Source organism: Electrophorus electricus, chromosome 2, assembly GCF_013358815.1.
Source record: "Electrophorus electricus isolate fEleEle1 chromosome 2, fEleEle1.pri, whole genome shotgun sequence".
In the NCBI taxonomy this organism is placed as follows: domain Eukaryota; kingdom Metazoa; phylum Chordata; class Actinopteri; order Gymnotiformes; family Gymnotidae; genus Electrophorus; species Electrophorus electricus.
The window spans coordinates 18369626-18397294 of NC_049536.1; the positions used below are offsets into that span (position 1 = coordinate 18369626).

Below are 27669 nucleotides of genomic sequence, written 5' to 3' on the forward strand. Positions count from 1 at the left end.
GTTTTACAATGCCCCAAAATCAGTGGTAATCACTCTGCACTCTCCCGGTGACACCAGGCCCAAAAGCATCTGGGTGTTTTTCAGCTCGACCCCGTAGTTTTTCACCAGTGAGGATAATTAAAAATGGTTTCACAATGTTTATTTGACAAGTGATCGGTTTAATAAATAGATGCAGAATAGATGCACTCTCATAGACTTGGTGCATTGTTTTCGATTTTTTCCAAAAAAAAGATTAACTTACAACCACAAACATCAAAACAGTTTAGGAACATTTCATCCTCGGGTTATTGCGATAACCCTTACTAAGATGCTTGTCCAGAAAAGTAACAGTAAATCATTACAGCTTGACAGCTAGTAGTTAAGCTCCAGTTAATTGTAGCCCTCTGCCCATATCTATGCATCCCATAGTTAAAGCAATAGACCCTTTACTTACAGGATCGACATCTGCAAGTGTGATTTTCAATAAAACGTAAACAAGCCTGACCACCAGGAAGAAATGTTTCCATATGACACAGCTCTATTTATTTGATCCTGGGATACTGACAAAGGGAAGGTGAAAAAGAAACCTGGACATGGACATTCAAAAACTGTCCCGCAACATGCAACATGCCCAGGGCAGAATCGCATCAGATAATACCCTTTAGATGGTAATTAAAAGTCATTTTTGCCTCGTCTTTAAAACTAAGCATGTGAGAAATAAATATACACTATAAAATCATTTTAAATGGTTTTGAACACTGAGGAAAATATATTGTTTTAAGTTTACCGGTGGAATATTCCTTTAACACCACAGTTTGTTTGAACACAGTCGCTAGCACGACGCAAGGCACTCGGGAAACTGCATGACCCGCAGCCAAGCTGCAAGCATTATAATCTACTCTCTGCTCATTAGAGTGGTGGAGCAGCTGATATAAAGTAAAGGTGTGAAACAGAAATAAAGACATAACAGCGGTGCTTATGATTGCAAGAAATGGCTCGGTACACTGGCGGCCCTGAATCATGGTCCAGCAACCTTCTGCCAGGGTGCTGGGGCGGAGGAGCAGGGGGGAGACCCCGGGCACCCCCGCTAGCCGGTGTGCCGTACGCACGAGGTTCACCACAGCCTGGAGCAAGAAGATAAGACTTCCGCATTGTTGTGATACGGCTACCTATCACCGTTACGTCTGCCAGGTCCAGCCTGCGTTAGCATTTAAGCTGAAGCGATTTATCCAGACTTCCAAAAGCTAAGGAATTTGAATAGTTTTCCGTTTGGTGCTGTACAGTGTGTTTTACTGTATTATGTACAGTTGCAAGCTCTCTCTCTCTCTCTCCAGGGGTGAATAATAAATAAAGATGTGATATACAGTAGTAAAAAAAGATTCTTAAATACTGGCACAGAGGGACATTGTAAAAAATTCTTTTAAAATGGCACAGCTCCTTTAGAACTGTTTGCAAACGAGCCACATATCCTTTGAGACTGCAATCATTTGTGTGCTTCCATTTCAGCAACCCCACCACAACCACCATCGTACACTGACAAACACACACACACACGCTTATAGACCTTCTTAATAGCATTTCCTTTGGATTGTCTAAAGACCAGACAGCTTGACAGTTCAAAGGAGACTCTCTGAGATTAACCAGCAGACACGTGCACTCTTGTTCTGTCTAAATGCAAGGTTAGTGTGATCGAAGCCTTTCTCTCTTCTAAAGAGAGCGCGTGCTAGCGGTGAACTGACGGCTCTCTAATTAAAGCCCATCAGTCATGAAGTTCAGCTCAGAAAGGGTAGGCGCGTTAGATGAGCACAGAAGCCGAAAAGGCACCTGTCGCCAGCCCTTTCGATCATCTGCGCCGACGGGCGTAAAGAAGTGCTGACTCCAGGCCACCAGGGGGCGAGCGCTACGATAACGCCTTTCAAGGTGCTGTTTGTTCTAGTATGCTGATCAAAGAAGCGCAGCCTTTGCTTGGGTGAAGGACAGATTCGATGGGAAGGCCGTCGTCTATTATCAGCGGCGTAGGTGCTATGTGATGCATTTCAGACAACACAAACTAGGGAAAGTTGATGCTAGGAGTCGTGTCTATCTACAGTGGACATTAGATGTAAAGTGGGCATACCTAACCTTTAACGAGAGTATTTAGTTTTAAAATATATGTGTGCTCAGTATATATAGTAAAATGATATTTACATAATACAATGTGCATTTGAAATTAAATGGAACTTAAATCTTAGTCCTAATTCATTGAGGCTCGTTCTTCACGAATGGATCGACTCTGGTACTGGACTGAATTACTGGTTTAATTGTTAAGAATAGTCCTCTGTTGAACATACTTCATTATAGTGAAGTATAATGTCTATGCTTCCAAACCATGTAGACTGTGATGTTTTATATCACTTAAACTGTAATAATGAGTCCTTATCAGCTTCCGAATCCCCCACCCGTTTGTCTCCGCCCCCCCCCCTGCCGTGGAGTCAGACGCTTCCATGAAAGATCGCTACCATACAGTGTGCTGGGTTTGATGCTCAGGGTACCGGGCTTGATGCTCAGTGTGCTGGGTTTGATGCTCAGGGTACCGGGCTTGATGCTCAGTGTGCTGGGTTTGATGCTCAGGGTACCGGGCTTGATGCTCAGGGTACCGGGTTTGATGCTCAATGTGCTGGGTTTGATGCAAAGGGTGCTGGGCTTGATGCTCCACTGCAGAGCCTACAGGAGAGAGCCTAGGCACTCCTAACATCTTACCATCTGAAGTTTCAGACCTTTCTGGTGACCTTTGACATTTGTTTCAACCCGCTCAGGCCAGGAGGAGTGGACCAACAGCCGCAACAAGGCGCCCCCGGCGAGGACAACCAAAGGAGTGTACAGAGATCAACCCTACTCCCGATACTGAACTCTGAAGTCCATCACACCTGCCTGATCATTTCCAAGTAATGGATTTTCTATGGACACCCCCAACCCCCCGAACCAACCCACTTCCCTGCTCCTTTTTTCAAAAAAACAAACCCAACCAAAACCACAAAAAAAGCCCACAAAGCAGCACAGAGAAATGGGTTCAATTGGAAAATCAATTCATGGGAGATGTTCAGTTGATGCTGGTAAGCTCTGGGTACCACAGGGCTTGGCCTCTTTGCAAAATAACTCAGCCTACGATCAGAGCTATGTGTAAAGTAGGTAACCAATCAGAATTCTTCTACACCAGTGCTGAAATGTTTGGGGGTGGGTCTTAGCAGGTAGAAGGTGGTGTAACTTTCAGGTGTTAGGTATTTAGATTTAGCCAGGTACGTTTCTATATACCCTATTTTTGTTTCTTTTAATGAGTGACGAGCTTCAGTGTGTCCCTTGTAAATTCTGCCTTTAATGAAAAACTTACCAAGAGAAATGAAAAAACAAAATGGAAAAAAAAAGATCTTGATGCACATATTGTGTTACTTCTTTTTTTTTGTAATGCAGTGTTCCTTAGCATTAAAGGGCTTATGGGAGCATGTCATTAAAACACTACAAAATCATTTGATTCTTAAACATGGGAGACAGGGGGAGTGGTTGAATTGTTTTGTCTAATTTTGGTTGACCCTTTAAATCATCCACGGTAGGGTTGCCAACCATTCATACATTTACACATGGCTTTTAAAAATGAAAACAGTTAATAAATATATGGAATTTTCTCATTGGCAAAAACTCTCATGAACATTTCTATTAGGTTTTCTTTTTCCTTTCTTTCTGCACAGACATGTTCTGCGCGTGCAATTGAACATTAAAATTCATACACACTAACTAAAAATAAAACACAGGTAGGCCAAAGTGTCACTCAGTAAAAAAAAAGAAAGAGAATGAATTGATTCTTGGGGTGACAGAAACTGTAACCAGGGTCTTAAAGAGTCAGACAGACTCAGAGACTGTACTTGTGCATGCTGAGCCTGTAAAACCCCTCACTCTGTTCTCTGTTTCCCGCATTAGCGACACGCCATCCAAGTTAGGTTGGCCTAGTTAGCCTCGTTGAACTAGTGGTGTTTTTCATGGATTCAGCAACACGCAGTGTAATCTACAGTAGTCAAGCTTAATCAGAACTGATAAATAGCAAAGCCGATTAGTTGAGCAAAATAATAGCAAGTGGGACAGTAGGCGTCAGGTAAAAGCCAGGTCCAAGCACGCGGGATCGTCTGGTTCAGAAGGATCCAGCACCATACTGACACCTTCTGTCCTGATCCAATTGCACGTGTTTCTGCATGTGTCTACTACCACTTTCGCTGTCTGTTATAGGTTCAGACAACAAATAACAAATGTGCTGTGCTGCAAATTATATATATATATATATATATATATATATATATATATATATATATATATATATATATATATATATATATATATATATATAAAAAGAAGTTTCCAGATGAGTAATTGCAGTGTACCTGTAGTAAAAGATGTATTGAAGCAGGATGTTTTGGACTGAGGTAACATCAGCAAAGAGCTTCATATATGTATATATAAATGTAATTTAAATAAATTAAATATAATAATAATAATAATAATAATAATAATAATAATAATAAAATGATGCTGATTGGATGGCTGGTTGGCAACCCAGGTTCATGGTTCTTTTTTAAGTCATTTAAAGCCCAGCTGAGGAACATGTTCTTATAGCGTGATGTTGCTTGCACAAGTATTCCACCCCTGGGAAACGCTTCCTAATTTGTGACATTGCAGATTATGCTTACAAACATTTTTTTTCCCCCACATACATTTATACAGCACTATCATATCGAAGCAATAGATGAAACAATAATTTCAGAAATAAAATATAGCGCTTAAATCCGAAGTAGCACTTAAATCCGAAGTGTTCAACACCTTGCCTTTGACATCTCCTGAACCGCCCGCATAAACATACGAACACCACAGTGAAGCGCTGCTCTCGGGGTTGGACTGAGTGCTGCTGGACAGTGAGCATCCAGCCTGTTTTTGGCATGTGCCCCTTGCTGATTAGACTAGTAAACTTAAACCCAGAGACCCAGCATCTACTGAAGAGAGATTTCCTCGCTACCATCCCTGTCACGGTAGGGCCCTCCCACACAGCATAAGGACTACTTCAACTGCACAGATTATGCTCGAGCGATATAAGCTTCCTAGCAATCTAGAGGTCTGTCATGGTGTCCATCCACCCCGGCCGGTGGCCCGTGTTGTACTCTATCCTTATCGTAATGAATTCTGCCCTTTCCTGCACATGCCTTCACTTCCTGAATTCTTTCAGGCATGTGGGGGGGGGGGGGGGGGGGGCATTTTGTGATTATTAAGAGGGCCCGGTAGGTCATCTGATCCCGGTGTTATATTTGCATACCTCCCCAAATCAGTGAAATTTGAGAACTTTGTCCTCAATTAGCTTAAAAACACCACAGCATACTTGCTTCAGGTTTAGAGAAATAAAGGGTAAGGACAGGCTTTCATAAGATAAGCCAGCCTCATACTTTATATAGCAATGGCAAGATCAACCCTTTTTTTAAAAACTTTCAGCCTTCATTTGTTATGCCTCCAGTTCACCTTCATTTTTATAGCCATGTGTGCTTTGCATGAAAATACTGCTTATTAAAATTTGCAACAGCTCCAGGAGAATACTTTTGCAAGTACATGTATATTGGCATCTACATATTTCAATGTCATCCACTGTATTAACAATTATTCTAAAGCAGTTATTTAAAAATCCAGTCCTTGGGAACTTATGAACTTTGCAGTGTGTGAGCAGACACATGTGTGGGTAGGCATATATGTGTGTGTGCGTGCTTGCTTGCGTGCATGTGTGTGTGAGTGGGTGCGTGCGTGCGTGCGTGCCTGTGTGTGTGTGTGTGTGTGTTTGTGTGTTTTCCTGTGCTCTAAACTGGTAATTAGCCAAGGAGTTAAATAAAGTATGTTAGATTAAAGAAAACGCAAAAATGTTCTGAGCAAAGGGCTCTAGGCCTTCGTCTAAGAGCTGCTACGTAAAGAAAGAATGACTTTATTTTATTTTTTTCTAATAATGGAAAAATAATACAAATAAACTAAAGTGAATTAATTAGTGTCGTATTGTTAATGGTTATTCCCTACAAACCCCTAGAAGTTTCTGCAGAGTTTCTTAAAACCTCCCAATCCACTGTGTCACCTGAATGTTGTTTTTGCGCCCCCTGTATCTTTTTACAAATGTCTCATAAAGTTTAAAAAGTGACTGAAATTAAATTCATTGTGGTGGCTAAAATTTTTCCAAAACCTTTCTTTTGAGTGGAATCATCCTAAGCTTGTGTAAGCCCTTTAATCTACTTCTTGGTTCATGATAAAATAAACTTTTTTGGAAAAAAAACCCACTGTGTTTGAGAGAACAGTTTATTACTGCTGACATATTGTAAAGCCATGTAATATAAACTAACATCACCTCAAGTGTAAATGCTTTTACTCAGTGTAGATATTTAATAAAACAAATTAATATTGAATATAAAAAAGTGAAAACAAAAAAATATATAATTACGTGTCTTTACAATGTGATACTATTAAAGATGCTAAGATATATTACCGGAAAATTTTTGAAACTGAGTTTAAATATTACATATATAGCTGTACATATATTGCTCATAATACATTGTATGTGTATTCATAACACATTCATATTTTATCATGACTGATGACACATAGTTATGTGGAGTACTATACCAAATTCTTATTATGAATAAACTATCATGAATATTTATCATGATGTATCTTCAACAGTGGCTTATTATTGTTAATATCGGTTTGTATCTTACATGACAATATAAATGTGTTAGGCTTTGTGGATACTATCCTAATGCATTGGCCAAATGTGACATTAATGTAACTGACCGTATGATGTTTCTCTGCCAATTTAAGAGCAATATATAGCTAATATTGTCCGCCAGGGCTTTTTGGAATTAGTATTTTGGGGTTTCTTTTTTTTCTGCTTGCTGTTTTTTGCTCTTATTTCCCACTTTTGGTCATGTGCCAGTGTTTTAGTCCACTAAAGGGTGTGCCAAAACATGACTTCTAAATGACCCAGACTGACCTTTGACCTCAGAGCTGAGAGGATGGCAGTAGCCGTATATAAAGGCCTTCGTTTGACAAGGTAAACAATTTGAATCACCACTTAAACCCATGTTTTAATACCTGATCATTTAAAATAGCTTCTAAACTGGATAAAAAAGATGTTAACATTCAAACCAAGTAACTTTAGCCTGGAAAGATTAATTAAGCATCATTAAAACAGTAAAAAGCTCAATAAATAGCCGTAATATTCTATTAAACATACTTTGTTTAATTAGATTATAAGACAGACATAAATATGTCCTATAGTGTTAAATACAGAAATGACCGAACTGGTTGAACTTCTTGAACATGTATGTTATCATCATAGCAGATCTAGGGGCATGTCTCTCTTGGCTTGAGCTGTTTGGATCAATGTCGGTCTCATTTCTTTCCATTTCAGGAGGCAGAGACGAGGTCAGAACCATGAAATCGCACTCCTGCTCTTCACAGTTTGTCTCGAGGTGAGCTGTGCTGCTTTCAGCTGAACCGCACTGCAAGCTCTTTAGCTGTATGTAAAATGCAGACTACCTGAATGCTGATATAAAATACGTCCACTGACAAAACACAAACTCAGCACAGGAACAAGACAAACAAGATACCACAGTTCCAGAGGCTAGAAGGCATGGTTCCACCTGCACAGAGTGAATGCAAATGAATACACAGAGAGGAAAATGTAAACTAGTACATGGAAAGTGCATATTGCTAGAGAAGCAATCTAGAGGACAATATATACACAGTAAGGATAGAATAAAGTCATGCTTAACAGGACAATATACACCTAGTCACTATACACTTACAAGAAAGTAATGTTTAGCAGGACGGTACATACATAGTGTGATGACGATGACTATTCAAGGATGTTGCCATGTAATTTAAGGGATGGTGATTCTCTTCAGTTCAGGAACATGAGAAAGCAAGCAACCACACACACACACACACACACACACTTAGAAATTTAAGAGAAAATTAAAGTTTATTGACATGGATCACATGGATGGAACTCTGGAAGTTTCATATAAATTCCCTTAAATGTTTTATATGTATTGTCACAGCAGGCTGGTCCCATACCGGGAGGGACATGCCCATTCCAGATAGGGACCGTACCACTTACCTGCCCTGCTCTCAGTCACCTGTTTACTAGCAATGAAACTTGCTTTCAAGGAGTGGAGGCATCGGCTTGAGGGAGCCTAGCACTGTGTTCAGCGGCCACAAAAACCTGGAGCATCTCCAGACCACCAAAAGGCTAAATGCTTGACAAGCCTGGTGGTCAATCTTTATTTCCAGGTTCAGGATCCATGTCACCTAACGGCCTGTGGGAAAAACGCCAGGGCGGGCGTGCTCTCCCGGCAATACAACTCGGAGGCCTGTTCGGCAAGTTCGGAACCTGTTCTATCCTCCTCATGCTTTCTGGCATCTTTAGAATGAGATTTAGACCGATCAACTAGAGGCAGCCAACCCACATCCGCAGTGTCCACCCAATCACCTTTACGTACTGCCTAAGCATCGGGGCTCACTCGTTATGCGGGTACATATATCGGTGGGAACGGGACACCCGGGTGCTACCCGCACAGCACAGCTGATAGGGTTTCGCTATTGGTGGCCTGTGATGAACAAGGATGTGGTGAGGTATGTGGCTTCTTGCGCAGACTGTACCTGCAGCAAAATACCACGCATTCCACCTGCAGGTAAGCTACTCCCTCTTCCTACCCACCTCTGTTCATGGTCCCATAGCCATAGACTTTGTTACTGACTTACCTGTCTCAGAGGGCAACCCCGTTATCCTGCCCATAGTCGACAGGTTCTCCAACATGGTCTGGTTCATCCCTTTGGTGGCCCTGCCCACCGCGCTGGAGACAGCCGATCTACTGATCCGCCAGGTCTTCAGGCAGTTTGGGTTACCTGAAGACATCATTTCGGACCGAGGCCCTCCGTTCACGTCTCGTGTCTGGAAGGAACTGCTGGGAAAAGTGGTGTAAAGAGAGCAAAAAGATTTGGGAGGAGATGCATCAGCGACTACGTAAGGCGATCAAGGCTTACAAGAGGAAAGCGGATCGGCGACGCAGGGAAACCCCACAATATGCACCTGGACAAAAGGTGTGGGTCACAACCAAGGGCAGCCGCGCTGGCACTACTAGCAAGCAAGCTGCAAGGTATGAAGGCCTGTACACCATCACAGTCAAGATTAATGAGATGACCTACAAGATTGGCCTAACGGGGAGCAGTAGGGCATCCCGGGCCATTTATGTGTTGGCACTGAAGCCCGTGACGGAAGGCCCCCTCACCGTGGAGGGCAGTTCCTTGGGTGACCCACCTCCACCTCTGGAGGTGGAAGGGGCTCCAGCTTACAAACTGCAGACCCTGCTAGATTCCCAGAGGAGAAGGAAGGAACTGCAATACCTCATGGACTGGGAGGGGTATGGCCCAGAAGAGCGTAGTTGGCTCCCCGCCTCCCAGATTTTGGACCCCAACCTCCTCACCTCCTTCCATAGGCTGTACCCACTTAAGCCTGCCCCGCGCTAGCAGGGTTGGCCACGTTCCAGGAGACTGGCGGGGTCTGTCACGGTAGGCCGGTCCCATACTGGAAGGGACAAGCCCGTTACAGATAGGGACGGTACCACTTACCTGCCCCGCTCTCAGTCACCTGTTTTTTTAATGAGAGACACCTGATCCCCATTATATGTGTCCCTATATATATATTCCTACAGGTGCTTAGGGAAAATGCTGCGCATTCACAGCCGTAACCACGAGTGCCCATTGGTGCAATGCTACTTATATCCCAGAGATTGAATGTGACTTCTTTTTCCGTTTGCTTTCATTGCCATGGAAAATAAACAGCATATCAGCTTGACATCGCGTCTCGCTTCCTCTGCGCCTCCAACGTCACATGTATAACATACACTTACTCTTTAACAACACATATACACACACCCTAAATTGTTTTGCTTCTTATCAGTGCAGTTAGGCTTCTTCCTAATCTCCCTGAGTATTGTCACATTTGCCATGGAGACCCAAGGTGAAGTTTGTCTGGGGGAGGTACTGATAGGAAAGTCATGGCGATTACAAAGCTTACATTTCGTGACAGTAGAACACTGTAGCAAGTCTTGTGCTGTTCAAATTTTTAGAAGGTTTGTAGGTCCTAGGGTTTGATTTCTTTGTGGCGTTCGTTAATTGCTACCTTCCTTCCGGCTGCCTGTATTCTCAGACACAGCAGATGCCTTCTGAAGTGTTTAGCACTGAGCTTTGCTGGAAGGAAGACCTCAGTGTGTCATGGACACTCATTTATGTGTTCTGCACATGCTTCACTATTTCATTGTAAACTCATGAATATCTTTGAATACTTCATGAATACCATTACTCATTATTATTGTCTGTAGTACTGCCAGTACCTTGGCTTTACCGATACAGTCGTTAAATGGCAATAAAGCTTTTTGATTAAACTGAACTTAGTTATAAAGACAATGTCCTCTGCCAGTGGGGGGATCTGTGTCATGTGGAGCCTTTCTACTTAATCCTGAACATCATGAGGCGAGTACATTTTTTTTTACCAACAGTTCCCCTGGGTTCTCTAACCAAATCCCCCCAGGAACAAGGAAAGCATTGGGCTCTATCCACAAGACAAGAAAGGCTTTCTTTTCCACAATCCTCCTGGGTACATACCAGCAAGAAAAGCAGCTTTGTGCTAGTTACAAATGAGTCCTTCCTCCAAGAACCCACTGGTTGGAGGATAGCAAAACAGTGTGCTTTTAGTCATTCATAAAGCAAAGAGTAGTGCAACATATTTCTTTTGAGCACAGTCCATTATCTTCAGAGAATAGCACATTTGTCCTTTCTTTGTTTTGTTTGTCCGAGGACTCTTCCAGTTTTGTGCCTGCTTTTTTTAAACCAGTGGTTCATTTCTTTTTGTTGCTGTTCTCCTCTGCTGTGCTGCTATCAATGCACAGCAGAAGGAAACCGCAGGGCCAAGCCAGAGAAGCCTGCAGGGAAGAGCCTAGCGGGACCCCGCTACCCGAGTCGGTCCAAGACGGCCCCGTCTGACACGGTTCGGAGACTCCATTTTGCCAGGCCGCACACTCCGCCGCGGAGCATCTGTGAGGTCACAAAGGCCATCGCTTGGCAATGGGGGCTGTGGCAGAGGTGCTAATGTGGCAGTGGTGGTGCACTCACAGTCTGATGGGTTTGGCATGAGGAAATGGCAGCATGTGTTTCTCCGGGGAGGACTGAGTGTCAGGGACACACGGCTCTTTTTCCACGGCTCGTGCAGCGAGGACGTGTACATCCCACAGGCCCCAGCGAACTGCTGGTGAACTCAGCTCCAGAAAGGATCTGACTGCTTTTGTCCCACCCTCTGACACAAAATGCCTTGCTCCTTGGAAAGTGTGTGTGTGTGTGTTTGTTCGAGGGGCATGGAAACTGACAGAGAGATAGAAAGCTAGAGAGAGAGGAGAGATAGAGGAAGAGAGAGACTGAGTGGATTAATATTACATTATGCTACTGGCATGGCACTGTTGAGCTGGCAATAACAGTCTCCTGATTGCATTGCTCATTGTGAGGCGATCTAAGCCATACATATGATTAAGTCCCGCTGCTACGTCGTCGTGGCATCCATCTGCTTCATGTTGTGTCTTCGCGCCTCATTTGTTCTCCGGCGGTGAGAGGAAATCGCTGAACAAAACACTGTAACTGCCTTCTGAACTAAAACAGGATGTGATATGCAGATTTGGGAGGTATTTCAGTGCTTTTCCTTTGACTCTCAGACTCTTGGAAAAACCCAGACCCATCAGATCCACCGTCACTCACAACTATAATTTCCTCCAGTTTAACATGCAGTGTGATCTGGATTCAGGTCTATGTGCATTAAGTGCACCTGCGCACCTGTGTCACCTGAGACTGGTCTTGTGTCTCACCCACTCCCCTCTCTCACCTATGACGGTCTTGTGTCTCACTTACTCGCCTCTCTCACCTGAGACTGGTCTTGTGTCTCACTCACTCGCCTCTCTCACCTGAGACTGGTCTTGTGTCTCACTCACTCGCCTCTCTCACCTGAGACTGGTCTTGTGTCTCACTCACTCGCCTCTCTCACCTGAGACTGGTCTTGTGTCTCACTCACTCGCCTCTCTCACCTGAGACTGGTCTTGTGTCTCACTCACTCACCTCTCTCACCTGAGACTGGTCTTGTGTCTCACTCACTCGCCTCTCTCACCTGAGACTGGTCTTGTGTCTCACTCACTCGCCTCTCTCACCTGAGACTGGTCTTGTGTCTCACCCACTCACCTCTCTCACCTGAGACTGGTCTTGTGTCTCACCCATTCACCTCTCTCACCTGAGACTGGTCTTGTGTCTCACCCACTCCCCTCTCTCACCTGAGACTGGTCTTGTGTCTCACCCACTCGCCTCTCTCACCTGAGACTGGTCTTGTGTCTCACTCACTCGCCTCTCTCACCTGAGACTGGTCTTGTGTCTCACTCACTCGCCTCTCTCACCTGAGACTGGTCTTGTGTCTCACCCACTCACCTCTCTCACCTGAGACTGGTCTTGTGTCTCACCCATTCACCTCTCTCACCTGAGACTGGTCTTGTGTCTCACCCACTCCCCTCTCTCACCTGAGACTGGTCTTGTGTCTCACCCACTCGCCTCTCTCACCTGAGACTGGTCTTGTGTCTCACCCACTCGCCTCTCTCACCTGAGACTGGTCTTGTGTCTCACACACTCATTTGTCTCACCTGTGACCAAGCTTATATATCACTCATTCAGCTCTGTCACCTGTGACCAGGTTTATATCTCACACATTCTCTTGTGTTACCTGTGACCGAGTTCATACCTCACTCACTCACCTGTGTCATCTTGTAGTGTAAGGGGTTGATAGAAAAAATATTCTGTTCTGCCTTTCATATCAGAGGTGTGTTCAGAAGCATAAGGCCATATTCTCGTCGCTAACGGCGTTGTTGTTTTGTTTTTGTACTCACTGGCAGCTCGGATGGCTCCTGCTCAGTGCCTGTAGTCCTACCTTAGTTCTGACCCATCCAGAGAGGTTTTGGGCCTAGTTCTATATTTTGTCCCGGTCTGGAGAACCAATCCAACTGCTGGAAGCACTTCAGCCGTGATGGTTTTGGATACATTTCCCTGGATATATATATAAACAGGGTCAGAAAATAATTTTTTCAACCTGAAATCACCACTGGAAATAAAAGACATTTACAAACTGTTTAAATGTTAAACACTAATTGCACACGATAAGCAGACACAACCTTCCATTTCCAAATCTTTGTTGACTGTTTAGTGCAGGGATTTCTGAAGTAGTGTGATGTGAGGGCTTGCGAATTGTAAAATTAAAATTGTGGCAGTGCTCTACACCTCACACACTTCATCACATACTCCGACTAGCAATGTGTGAAACAAAGCAAATGTAAATGCCCACTAGTAGCCTGATCAGTACTTTGTCCAATCAGCACCCATTATAGAAATGGATCTCTCTTTAAAGGGGAAATCAATCTTAAATTCTATAAATTTTGTTTCTTTGTTTTGGTTGTGAGATAATGATATAAAAAGAATCAGTCTTTTTTAAATTTTTTTATTATAAGATTAGATGTAGCCTGAGTTTTGAAGTAAAAAGGAATTCCATTTTCCGACTAACAGGTGGATGCATTTCAATAAGCGTAGAGCGATAAAACCAGGAACAAGCATTCCTGTTTTTAAACAGCATGTAGCATATCAAAACATGCTCTCTCCCTATATCAGGGAGAGGAAAGAACTACAAGTATAGCGGAAACAGCGATGAATGCAGATGGCAGTGTGAGACACACTGTCCTCCCCGGACAGACCTTCTGCCTCCTCTCTGTCCCTCCCTACACTTTCTGTCTTTTCTTTCATTTGCGCTTTTTCTCTCCCGACTCTCCCTCCTCTCTCTGTCTACTTTTTGCACCTTTTCTCGCTGTCTCTCTCTAACCTTTTGTGTCTTTCTCTTCTTTTGCTCCCTCCTGCTCCGTAGTGTTTACAGGGTCAGTGCTTAGTGCTTGCTCTCCTGTGGGAGTTGGAGAAATGTCAGGCTTATCTCCCTCAGAGTAAATCCAGCTTAATGTCCATGTCCTGAGCAGAAAGAGGATTTTTCTGTTTCCTTACACTCCAGGCACCTTGTTGTGCTCTTTCTAAGATGCTGTGAGCTGGAGAAGTACCGACATTTAGTGAAGCAGTTCCAGGCTTCTTTACGTGAGACAAACGAATAACAAAGCACCAGTGTGCCCAAAACATAGCTGGTGATTTTTTTTTTGCTAATTCCAGAAAATTGAAAATGAAAATAAAGATAATAAGGAACTAGAACCATATATTATAGTAATAAATGAGCACCCAGGGTATCCTGGGATTTTGTAATTATCCTCCATGCTTTTTAATTAAGTTTTATAGCCTCAGTGACCATCCTTACCTTTTATTTGCTAATTAACTCTCTCCTTGATCTTCCCTTGATTAAAATGGTGTGATCAATTTTAAAGTGCTTTGCTACATTTCCTTAAGGTGTAAGCCATGTGGAGATCGATATAGCTGCTGTTCATGCCTTTGTTGTCTAACAGGATCAGGAGGAAACCCTCCCCTGTCACCGTTCAGAAGCCTTGATTATTCATTTTCAACAAAATGCATTTTGTCTGTGAGAGGATCATGTCCAGGTTCTCCAGTGCGCTCTTAACATCTAAAGAGCTGTGGTATTTAAACTGATCTAATGATGGGTGGAGTGGAACATGCATCAAATACCTGAAGAGATACTTAGGTTTCAGAATTCAGCATTTCATAGAGATTAACAACTAAACTAGATCAAGTTTCTATTGATAATTAACAATAACCTTATATTCATAATTAATAATAATACATTAAATAACTTCATAATAATATGAAATAAACAATATTACAAAAATAATTAATAAATAATACATTTTAATAATAATAATAACATGTACAGAATAATAAATAAATAATTGGGCAACCTCATAAGGATAATAATACAGACTATGATAATAACACAAAGGGTACACATACATACACATACAAATAAATTACAACCTCAACTGGACAATTTCTGAATATGCTGAAAATGTTAATCTTGTGAGTGAAATATCACTGCCTGCTTGCATAAATGCAGCTTAGAGTTGACTACTGACTACAGTGGACCAGCCAACGTGAGAGACTGCCAGGTCAAGAAGATAAAGAAGATGGGCTCCAAGTCACCTGCTGTCACACAGTTTTTTGCTTTGGCACCATGGACAGCAACCCACGCTGTCATATCTAAACTAGACTATGGCTTCAGAACCATGGACAGTGAACAGCTTTACCAATGCCGGGATGCACTGCTGTTTCAGTAGTACCATGGAAAGTGATCCGGTCTTTTGAGTCACATGCTGCAAATGTCATGAAAAAGCTGAAACTGTTGCATGTAGAAAGTTAGCCCTTTGACCAGAGGCTAAACTGAGCTTTTGAACCAGAAGAAGAGAGACGCGGGCCTCAGTTTTTCATTGGTATAATAGCCCAAACAGCAGCCCCTTGTAAATGTGAGCTTTGGCCCTCAGTGTCAAGGATCGGCTGCTGGTGTCTCCTCCTGTAGTTCAGCTCCTGGATTTGCCTCGTGTTTTAATGCCTGAATGAAAGCACTTTAATTACTGCACTTAAGAGCAATGTGAGGTAAAAGGACAGAAGTTTGCGGGCAGCTTTCCTCTGAGACATCAAAGGCGTTAGTGATTCCAGAATGCTATTTGCTCAGCAGTGCCCTTGAAGCTATGGGAATGGATCAAACAGGTTAGTGCTGAAAGCTCTGCCTTATTCCACCCTTGGTTTAATATTGCCATATTGATTTGTCTCTCTCCCTTCCCGACGTTGTCTGGGATAATGTCTCTTTCTGGATGTAAATATGCCAAGGCTTTTATCTTTGTGGGAGATGTGTTCTCATTGTGCCCAACTTTGAAGTGTTTTTTTTTCTTGCTTTAGGTTTTGAGTGGTAAGTCCATCTGTCTAGGTGTCTCTCTCTCCCTCTCTCTCTTGCTCTCTCTCGCTTTCTGTCTTTTGTCTTTATCGTTTCAGAAACTAAATGCTCGCGCTCAAAGCCACTTCTTACATCTGCTACATTATTTTGTGCCCAGCAATAGATTTAGTTCTACTGGGATTTGTATTAAGCAGAATACACACACACACACACACACACACACACACAGACACACTGTACTCTAAGAAGTTACCCTCGCAGCACATGTCTCCTATGGGGGAAAGGTCTGCAGTCATCCTTTCTGACTGCTCCTCCTCCTAACTGCTCCTCCTGCTTCGCCGTCTGATGTTGTGCTGAGGTCCTAGGGATCGCGTGTGCTGGGGAGTTTTACCCGTGGCCAATGACACCTCTGGTTCTGGCTGGAGCAGAATGTGGTTGACCTGAAGGTTGTGTTCTGCAGCTCCACCTGTGCACTGCTGTGTGCCTAGCAGCACAGACCGGCTTCAAGAGGACAGAAGGGAAGAGGTGCATGCTGGGTAATTGGCACAGCTAACACAGCACTGTCTGTATGGTCTTTTCACTCCTCGTACGCTCAGGCTGGGAGGGGCCATTTCAGCCGTGTGACAGCATGTAGGTGAGCGGTAGCAAAAAGGGGCAGGATGCAGACATGAGTCAAACAAAAAAGGCGTTTTTAATAGAAAACTAAAGCAACACAAAAAATAACACACTTTTACAAAGGCTCAGCAATCATCATGCAAGACAGGAAATGGGAGGAATATTTACATAGAGGAATCAGGGACAGGAATGAGGCACAGGTGAGATGAGGGAGAGACAAACTGAACACAGGTGGGCTGGAGAGTTGCGGAAATGGGGGCGGAGCAGGGAGAAGGACAACAAAGAGCACATGGCACGTGGGGGCGGAGCAATAGAGGAATAGAAAATTGTTTATTTTTATAATTATTAATTTTTAGAAATCAATGAAAATCAAGCAACACACACAAAAGCAAGGCAAGGAAGTTTGTATGACACATTTGATACACAAAGAAAATGTAACATACCTACATAAACAAGAATGAATGTACACAGAACACAAACTTTAAAAAATATATAAAAGAAAAAAGAATAAATCAGTGATTAAGAACAAATTTAAATCTGATTAAAAGAAACAAAGCTTGAGCGATCCTTTCTTTCTTTCTTTCTTTCTTTCTTTTAACACTGATATCTAATTTTATCAGCTGTCCCTCAGGCTGTGACAAGGTGCCACAAATCTTGCTGAATGCTTGATTATCTCATTCTTATCTCCCACAGCGTGGAGCATGTTTTATTGACTACTAAATTCTTTCTCAGGTTTTTTCAGTTCCGTATTATTGCACTGAAAACCTAACGGCACATTTTAATAAAAGAAGTAAGTTAAACAATACAAAACCTAGAGTAACATATGCTAATAAATTAACACCACCACAAAATATTTAATGTTGATGTAATGCAGTCATTTGAGTAAAATCAGTTTCTGGTATATATTTGAGTAAAGATTTATAGGCCATTTCAAAACAAAACAAATGCTAAATTCATAGACCAGTAATGGCATATTTTTCAAGATTGTTAAATAAATGTTTATAACACAGTCAAATAGATTGAGTTTACATAATGAGGTAAAACTAAGCAACATAATATGAGAACTAATATTGCATTAAGCTCTGTACTGAAAAATAAAATAAGCTCCTTTATGCAGACAGTTGTAACTGGGGAGCAAGTTTAGGAAACGCTACCAGCTCCATTAGCTATCCCAAATAGCTATGTACTAGGTGACAAACGAGAGAGAGAGAGAGAGAGAGAGAGAGAGAGAGAGAGAGAGAGAGAGAGAGAGAGAGAGAGAGAGAGAGAGAGAGAGAGAGAGAGAGAGAGAGAGAGAGAGAGAGAGAGAGAGAGAGAGAGGTGGGGGAGGGAGTCAAGAGGCTTTTTATGGAGTATGGAGTGAAAAGAAATAAAGTGTCTCCAGGACCACAATACAGCCAAAAAGAACACAAGTGCAAACAGCAGTAAATAAGCTACACAGGACCAATCATCATGATAACATATATGGTATAGGGCAACACTGCAGAGGAAGAGACTGGAGAAAGTGAGTGGACGTGCAAATGATGGAACAGAATCATTTTTAGCAAGTACACTTATAGATGAGCAAATATTGTGAGAATGCAATATTTGTTCAATGGAATAGAATATTTGTCATATACAGTATTCTAGTAGCAGATGTCAATGAGAAATGTGAAAAAGTGCAACAGAGTGTGAGATTTAGCATTATGTTAAATATAGTAATCTGACAACAGACCTTAGCTAGAGGGGCAGAAACAGTGAAGGAGTAAGATGGTGTCAGTTGAGTGTGTGTGTGTGTGTGTGTGTGTGTGTGTGTGTGTGTGTGTGTGTGTGTGTGTGTGTCCATGGATGAGGGAGTGTCAGGTCAGTTGTGTGAGGACTCTGAAGGCTTGTTGCACAGTCTGGCCATGAGAGTCCAAATGCTTTGGAGACGGTTCCCAGATGGCGAGGGACAGAAGAGTTCCTGTGAGTGGTGTTTGAGTTCATCCAGGATGCTGGCGTTGCAGATGCACCATACTGTGAATGTCCATGATGGAGGGCAGAGGGACTCCGGTGATCTTTTCGGCTGTCCTCGCTATTCGCTGCAGGGTCTTGTGGCCTGAGATGGAACAATTCCCAAACCAGTCAGTGATGCATCTGCTCAGGATGCTCTCTATTATCCCTCTGTAATACGTGTTTGAAAGAGACAGACAATATCCTTCGGTCTGTAGCTGTGTAGCTGCCCTGTTGGCTCCCAGCATAACTGATTTGCATTTTAGGGCGGGATTATCTCCCCCAATCTAGCCTCTTCGTATGTAGCCGTTCCTCTGATCAGCAGATCTTGTGCGTGTGTTGAAGTATATCTACTTATATTTATGTGTTTTTTACTGTCAGGTTGCTATGTGGGGGTATAAGTGAATCAGTCAAGTTTTTAGCTTTGGTTATTAGGTTTATTGGGCTAGTAAAAAAGTAGAAGGGAGGTAAAAAGACAGTTCTGAAGTTAAACTTAATTAGTTGCTCTTGGTGATAATTACTAAATTTTAATATTACTACACATTCTACACACCAATTTCTTAATAATTGTAAATTTAGTACTATAATTGAAATTTGCACATTTCATTTGATTCAAGTTTTCATAACAGTAAATATGAGAGAAATCAGTAAATACAGTAAATATCAGTTGTCAATGTTATCAGTAAATATATGAGCTGCCAATGTGCAGTTTAAGTAATTACATGTGCTCAAGCTAATATAGTTAAATGGTTTAAAGCAGTTTCCTCAAACCACTGGAGCTGTCAGGTTTTACAGCTGCCCTCTCTGCCTCTGTTTTCATTTTCTCTTCTTTTTCTCACTTCATTTCAGCCTCTGCCTTTCTGTCTCTAGATCTCAGCTGTAAATGAAGTCATGTGATTAGCATTTTTGCATTCGTTTTTATTCTTTTGTCTGAAAGATGCAGCAATACTCCTGGTTTTGACCGTCGGTACATCATTACATGCTGTGAACAGTGTGCACACATCTGAAATGTCCAACTCTGGTAGAGCTAAAATTTGATTAAAATTCGTTCAGTTTCCCTTCAGTCAAAAGTGAACAGGCAAATGCAGGGAGGATCTGTTTACTTCACTCGGAGAGGGAGAGAGAGGGAGAGACAGAGAGAGATGATTAAATGAGCTCATCAGGTCATGTCAGATTGTTTGAAAATTGGTCATGTCAGTGTGCTTGTTCACGCAGGGAAAAATCTAGAAGAGTTTTATATGCTTTTAGAGCAAATGATGGAAAATATATTGCAACAATAAATCTGGATGAAGTGATTTAACACTACAATGAAACAAATGCTGTTATATAACTTAACTTGGCTTTAAAAAATGTTGTTGACCTTTTGTTGTTCTTGTCTGGGGGCGGAGTCCAACTCCAGTCTTCTGGGGTACCAGGAAGCAGCATGAACTGCCAGCATGTCCAGTACATTAGGGCCGTTATTATGACAACATACTGAATAAGAGGTCACAGCCTTGAACTGGGGAGAAGAAAGACCCCAGACAGACTACATACCAAAAGAGTACGGCCTCCAAGAGGACAGACACAGAGGCCCTGCTAAAAGAGAGGACAGCTTCAGAGGGAACAGCTAGGCAGGCACTGGAGAAACTGAAGATGAAACACATCCTTTTTCATGTCCAGAATCGAAATCAATAAAAGAAACATCCTTTAGAAAGTTTTTAAAAATTAATATTTCATTGTCTTTCCTTTGAGACTCTGATAAACTTTGTTATTCTTAGAGAAGACATTCAGACAGTGACAGCTAAATAATAATTATACATGAGACTTGCACTTGGACTTCTAGTACCCAAAGATGATATGTTAATACTAGAACAAAGAACAAATAAAGACAAACAAGACAACACAGAGCAGGCACAGAGACTGGGGTGTAGTGAGAGTGTAAGATCGTCACTAACTCAACACAAAGATTAGTTTGGTGGTGAGTTATAAACTAAAATGGAGAGATGGATTTTGGGATTTGTTTTGAATGTGGAGAGTGAATTAAACTGACAGACAAGTGGAGGAAGTGGATTCCAAAAATGGGGGGGGGGGGGGTTATAAGGAAGACAAGCAGGAGGGGGTGAGATTATTAAGAGCTTTGTAGGAGAGCGGAAGGATTTTAAAATGAATGCGGTATTTTACAGGAAGCCGGTGAAGATCTTGAACAGCAGGTGTAGTGTGGCTGTGACAAAATGTGAGTGAGAAGGTGCACCAGCATTCTAGCCTGTGTGGTGAGCAAGAACTGATACCTGCAAGAAGAGAATTACAACAGTCCAAATAACGAAAGCCGAGGGCATTCACGACAGATAGAGCAGCAGAATTAAAGAGTCGAATTTGAGCTATATTATGAAAGTTTTAACAGCAGAACTGATGTGGGCATTAAATGAGAGGGTGGAGTAGAAGTCGATACCCAGATTTCTCACCTGGGAGGAAGGGGAGAATATTGAGGCTTCATTTAGAACCAATGAGAGGGAGTTCAGTCTTGTCACTAGATGAAGAAAGTTATGTTTCATCTACAGCTTAATCTCAGATAAAGAAATTCTAACTGTTTGATGTGTGGATTATCAGAAACAGGATGTATAAGGTTTATAAAGATTTTAATACTAATGGACATTGCATTAATGACAGATCTGTTTGCTTTGCCAGTTTATATATATATATATATATAGTCATACATAAATGGTCAAATGTTTTCTATAGGATTTTGGCAGTTTTTTTCTGTGATATAATTCAGCCATTTATTTTCTTTTTTTCTGTTATTCTTTTATACAAGTAATCTATGACACTACATTATACAAGTAATCTATGACACTACATTGCAGACTTTGTGTTGCTTTGACAAAACGGTATATGACAGTCAGCAAAGTGTTCTAAATGAAAAATGAAATGAAAAATGAAATAAGGGAGCAAGAAAAAGTAAGAGAATGAGAGAGAGATAGAAAGACAAAGAGGGAGAATGAAGAGAAAGAGAAATCGAGAGAGGAGAGAGACAGAGAGAGCTAAATGAGCGTTTAGATGCTTAAGCGGAATCACATCAATATGTGATCATGAATGTCAATATAAACGACTCCCACCAACATATTTGAATTTTTTAAGGTGAGCAAAGCTGAGATAGAAAAATACGGAGGTCCAACACACACGCACGCACACACATACACACACACACACATACATACATTAAAGATGTGAATGGCAGAACTGAGCCTGTCATGGAAGGAGATTGAGCGTTTTAGTGGAAATGACTTTTCAGTCACTCAGAGGTGTGAAGATGTATTAATAACTCTCACTATTTCAGTCCCATCATTTGAATAGATCCCTATGCCTTTATTTGCGTCTTCACTGTGACACGATTTATGTGTGCTAGATGCTTGCATGGTACACGCTCTGCTGATAAAAATCAAAGCACAGAAGGACAATTCATCCATTCTTCTGACCCAACACTGAGGTCTTTGTGTGCCAAATTTAATATTTTCCAAGTTACATAAACAGAATTTTGGCATTAGTTTATTTCCATGCGTGCAATTTCTCATCATTAATACATTGTGCTTTTTATTAGCTTCAAGCATATTAAAAGGAAAGTGTTTTTTTTCTTCCAAGAGCATTTTTTGCATAAGTGGAGCATCTGTGAGTTGGTGCACCATGTGGTTTGGAATCATCAGCTGATCTCCAGGGTGGAGTAATGAGCCAGGTGAATTCATGACACTGTTTAGTTTGTTACCGAGAGAGACAGACAGACACACAGACACAGAGAGAGAGAGAGAGAGAGAGAGAGAGAGAGAGAGAGAGAGAGAGAGAGAGAGAGAGAGAGAGAGAGAGAGAGAGAGAGAGAGAGAGAGAGAGAGAGAACACGGACTTGCCGTCCTCGTGAACATGACAACAGTGCATTTCATCACAAGAGCCCTCTATATTATTCACCATTCTGTAATATACATATTCCACTTTTATTCACCCTCCTCACACTACCATCAGGAGAGGAGCAGGGAGAAGGAGATAGCGGCATCCAGACAGGAGACACAAAAGGACAGGGTTGGGAGTGGTGGTGTAGTGGTGAATCAAAGGATCTTTTTGACGTTAATTTGTCATTTTCTCCATGTGACACAGACCCCCGAGGAGCAATGACAAACTTCCTCTATCTGTCTTCCACATCCTTATACACACACACACACACACAAAGCATAAGATCAACACTCCTGAGCACTTCTCCACCAGCAGGATGTATGTGTGTTAAAAAGGGACACGGAGTGGTGTAATGACTGCCCAGGCAGGGGAGGCTACCTCATGGAGTGACGCTTCCTTGAGAGGACTTGGGCAAGTTTGCTGTCAAACACAGTGGGCTTAATTCAGCATGCAGTTAGCATGCTGGGTAATCTGTCATGAAGAGGGAGACAAAGAGGGAGTCAGGAAGAAAGAGTGCAGTCAGAGAGAGAGAGGGAGAGAGAGAGAGACAGGGAGAGAGAGAGAGAGACAGAGAGGGGGAGAGAGGGAGAGAGAGAGAGAGTCAGGAAGAAAGAGTGCAGTCAGAGAGAGAGAGGGAGAGAGAGAGGGAGGGAGAGAGAGAGAGACAGAGAGGGGGAGAGAGAGAGGGAGAGAGAGACAGGGAGGGAGAGAGAGGGAGAGGGAGGGAGAGAGAGAGAGACAGAGAGGGGGAGAGAGAGAGAGAGGGAGAGAGAGAGGTATAGAGAGAGAGGGAGGAATAGAGAGAGCATATGGGATCATATACAGAGATTTGTGATACACATTTGTGTTAGACTGCACTAAAAATAAAAACTGAGAAAGCTGGAAATAATGTCTATATCTATGAACAGAGGAGATGTCAATATGTGTCAGAGGGGTTGTTCTTGTGTGTGTGTGTGTGTGTGTGTGTGTGTGTGTGTGTGTGTGTGTGTGTGTGTGTGTGTGTGTGTGTGTGTGTGTGTGTGTGTACATATTTCTCTGAATAACTGTAGCACACAAGAAACAGCTGCTTTTGTTTGAGAAAGTGCTTAGTCAAAGCCAAGCAGCTGCTGCTGCTGAGAACAGCCCATGACAACACCCTGTGCACTCCACAGCGGCACACAACTACACACATTGTCTCTCCCACTGTTTCATTAATTTATATTCTTATTCAGATATAAATAACAGGGACAATAAGAATGAGAGTGACTGAGGTTCTGAAGAGGAGGCGTGTGCGGCGATGGAACTCAAAGCCAGCTGGACCCCTGTCCTCATCCCCGTCCAGCTGCAGCCTTGCAGTGCGCACTCCGATACAGTGTGCACTCCGATACAGTGTGCACTCTACAGGAATAGGTGCAGTGGTTGTCCAGGGCTAGATTTGACAGGTACCATAACTCCAACTTCATTAACCTTAGCTCCCATTGGAACAGATGTATGGTGTGTGTCAAACCATGAACTCAGCATTTATCTTTTAAAACAATTTAACTCTTTTACTTTTGTGTGATTAAGTATATTCTTTATCAGATTTTTTATTTTTAACATCATTTTAACAGTATCTGCTAGATCACTTTGATTTTTATAAAAGCCTGTCTACACAAATGAAAAGGATATTCATGAATCATAGTTACTGCAACTTCTAAAATGACTATTTATTGCATTAATATTGTAATATCATGGGGATTAAACCAAGCCACATCACTGGAGTTCCAGAATTTCATTTTACTGCTGTTTTAATAATATAGATATTCATTGTCATAGCAACAATTGTCAAGTCATAACCATTGGGGATGGTTACAGGCATCTGTCAGCAGTGTTGATTCATCGTGGTGGTATGTAAGAGTGGGACCCTCAGAGTAAATGTCTCAGTCACAGAGAGAGAAAGAGAGAAATAGAGAGATTGAGAGAGAGCATGTGCACAGTCAGTAAGGGATTACCTCCTGTGCCAAGTCGGCAGAGCAATTACCACAGAGAGGGGACACAAATAAACAAGAGATAAACAAGTGAGAGGAGTAATTTAGAGAAGCAGATAAATGAGTTAATCTCCTAAATGCTTAGGTGGTAATGTACCTGAACAAGGCCCAGTAAAGTTCCCTCTCAACTGATCTGGACTGAAGGGCGTTAACTAAGCAGCAAAGAGCAGAATGTACTGAGAAAGACAGGAGTATGGAAGCAGCAACCTGGAGCCCGCTTTGACTGAGCTGGCTTTGGATTGGCCAAAAACCTGTCTGTGCCCTCCCCCCGAGCTTCTGCTGTCCCTAGTTGGGGTCAGAGGCCACTCGCTGTAGCTCTTTCTGCTTCTGGTCAGAGTCAGGGGCTTCTGAGTGCTCCTGGAAGAGATATGAGAGGGTTAAGTGGCCAAGGCCATCTAAATACAACCTGGAGAGCAGAGGAGAGGAGGGGAGAGGAGAGGGGAGAGGAGGGGAGAGGGGAGGAGAGGAAGGGAGGAGAGGGGAGGAGGGGAGAGGGGAGGAGAGGAGAGGAGGGGAGAGGAGAATGGGGGAGGGGAGGGAGGAGAGGATAAGGGAGGAGAGAGGAGAGGAGAGGAGGGGAGAGGAGAGGAGAGGAGAGGAGGGGAGGAGAGAGGAGAGGAGGGGAGGAGAGAGGAGGGGAGGAGAGAGGAGAGGAGGGGAGGAGAGAGGAGGGGAGGAGAGAGGAGGGGAGGAGAGAGGAGAGGAGAGGGGGCAGAGGGGAGGAGAGGAGAGGGAAGGAGAGGACTGTAAAAGCTTCCTAAGAAAAACACCAACTAAGGAGAGGCCATAGTCTACCTCCCTTTGCTCATGTCTCCATGGTAAATGGCTAACCTACATGGCCCTGACAGAGCAGAATCAGTATGAGCAGTGACATCAATCACATCTACAGAGTGCTGACATTTACCATATATGTGGGGCCATTTCAATAATAACCAGAACCGATCCTCAATAGCCAGCATCTCTCTACACTTGATAACATTTCAGAAATGACACAAAACATAAACATGATTCACAGGCCAGAACAGATGGACAAGCAGAGATTTTTTTGTACCTAAACAGTATAAATGTATGTATTATGTATGTATTATAGTAACAAAGAGTAACATTTTTCTTCTGTTCCTAGACCAGCATTTCAGTTTCAAGTTACACACTGGCATGGAAAAAATAAATAAATTCATATTTTACGAATTCCAGTACAGTGTCTCTCAGAAACAAAACCCTACACTAATGATGCCATCACTACTCACCAGCATTATAATAAACTGAGACTTTATATATTTTTTTATAACCGAAACATGAACATAGCAAATTTAGTGTCATTTCATTAAGATAACTGTCTAGTTCCCCCATAATTCCATACAATCCCAGCATACTCTCTGACAGAAGCATTATTGGGACGTCCTGTTCGGAATTTCCTCCTGTTTTCTGTTCATGACTGCCGATTTCCTGCGTTTCAGGTGTGCTAGGTTGGGATCCTGGAGATTGGCTGTGATTGGCTGTGAGGTGTCCTCCCAGCACCACTGGCAGAGGGAGGATCCGTTCAGTGGGAATGACCCTGAAAGGCTTATGACTGGCATGCCGGAAGACACAGCCTCAGAACACGCTCACCTGCTCTGGCAGTGAAGGGCAAATGGGTCATCAGCATGAAGAATAGATGATGTAATGGTTCAAATCCGCATCTGTTCTGCATATCTGCCGTCTGATATGATAATAGCCTTTGATAACATTGCATTAGGGTGATGCATGAGACATAATGGAATTATTGTCCTTCTTCTTCTTACTGAGTGGCTCTCTATGAGAGTTCTCACTGTTAGAACTTCTGCACTGTCTGCTGGGTATTTTTTGCTGTTGTTGTTATTATTATTGTTGTTATTATTATTATTATTATTATTGCAGTTTTCATTTCTTTCTTTATTTGTTTTTTGTTTTTCTTTATCCTTCATCCACATCATACTAATAGCTCTGCTGAGATTGTTAAAGTTTATTTTACTGAGCAGACATGAATTGTGATGTCTTTTGCAATCTGGATGAAACCCATACCAGTGTGACTGGGGGCGGGACGTCTCCCCCAAAAGCGTGCATCCCCTGTGGCCCAAAGCAGAGCATGCAGCCCAGTGCAAACGGTCTGCAAACATCCTGCAAATGTCCTGCTAATGTCTTGTAAATGTCCTGCAAATATCCTGTGCCTCACTCCATGTCCTACCCAATACAGATATCTTCGTGAAGTCACATGGGCCTGTTTGGATGTGAGAAGAAGGAGTGAATTTAAGAAAAAAGGTAAAAAATAAATAAATAATAATTTAAAAAAAACAACATAAAAAGCCACAACTGTTGGAAATATGTAATTATGTAATAAAGAGACTAGAGTTTTACTTGTATCTCTTGGGCCTTTTTAAATAATTATTTTATATATAAAAATGGATTATACCTATCAAAGCTTGTTGACTGAGACATTCAGTGGGAATGATGAAAAGGGGTTCTATAAACAGGAGGTTTTTAAAATGGAGGATGACCAGAGGCTTGGCTCCGAAAAGACTTTGTGAATAAACTCTAAAAGTTTCTTACATTTCTAAATTTACGGGCACGTGAGAGAGAGAGAGAATCTGTGGGATGGTCACATAAATGATTTGGTTGTATAATAGTATTTAATTTGGTATAACTCACACAGGTATTGTTTTTAGGTGCATATGTGCTGGTTATTCTAAATGAGTCATTGGTTTAAAATAATGAATGAAGGACAGAATCAGTAAATGAATCAGTATTTAGGGTGTGGTTGTTTTGGGTGTTCTGCACACCCCTGCTTTGCTCAGTCACCTACTGTAACGTGCGGCCCGAGTGCCGAAGGGCGTAGAGCAGGACGCGCAGACTTTGTGAGACATTTATTAACATTTAACAGGGCACACACACAGAACAAAACATTGAACATAAACACGTCTGAACAGTATTACACAAAGTGAACATTTAACACATTTAATGTTGTGTCTACACAACGATGACGACTGACTTACATACGCACGCTACCTTAACATTGATATTGACAATAACCAATGACGAGGTGCATACTGACAGCGGTTTAAATAGACATACAAACACTTAACGTCAAAACCCTGTATAGGTGTGCGCCCTCACAGAGGGTGTGGCTACAAACAAATGAACCCCCTGCACACAGAA

The 27669-nt window shown here is 42.3% G+C and overlaps 1 protein-coding gene across 4 annotated transcripts in view; it reads left to right on the forward strand.

The window, feature by feature from the left end:
• Nucleotides 1-26323, forward strand: part of khdrbs3 (KH domain containing, RNA binding, signal transduction associated 3) — a 146330-nt gene extending 120007 nt beyond the window's left edge. For 2 of the 4 annotated variants that reach the window (XM_035521193.1, XM_027016248.2), the window contains exon 9: nt 2775-4265. In XM_035521193.1, the coding sequence (XP_035377086.1) occupies nt 2775-2866 (92 nt within the window). In that variant the 3' untranslated portion in view covers nt 2867-4265. Of the gene's footprint in view, nt 1-2774; nt 4266-7432; nt 7494-8084; nt 8205-25955 lie in introns of those variants that run through there. The other 2 variants (XR_003411049.2, XR_003411048.2) reach the window with 2 other exon arrangements.
• Nucleotides 26324-27669: the final 1346 nt, after the last annotated feature.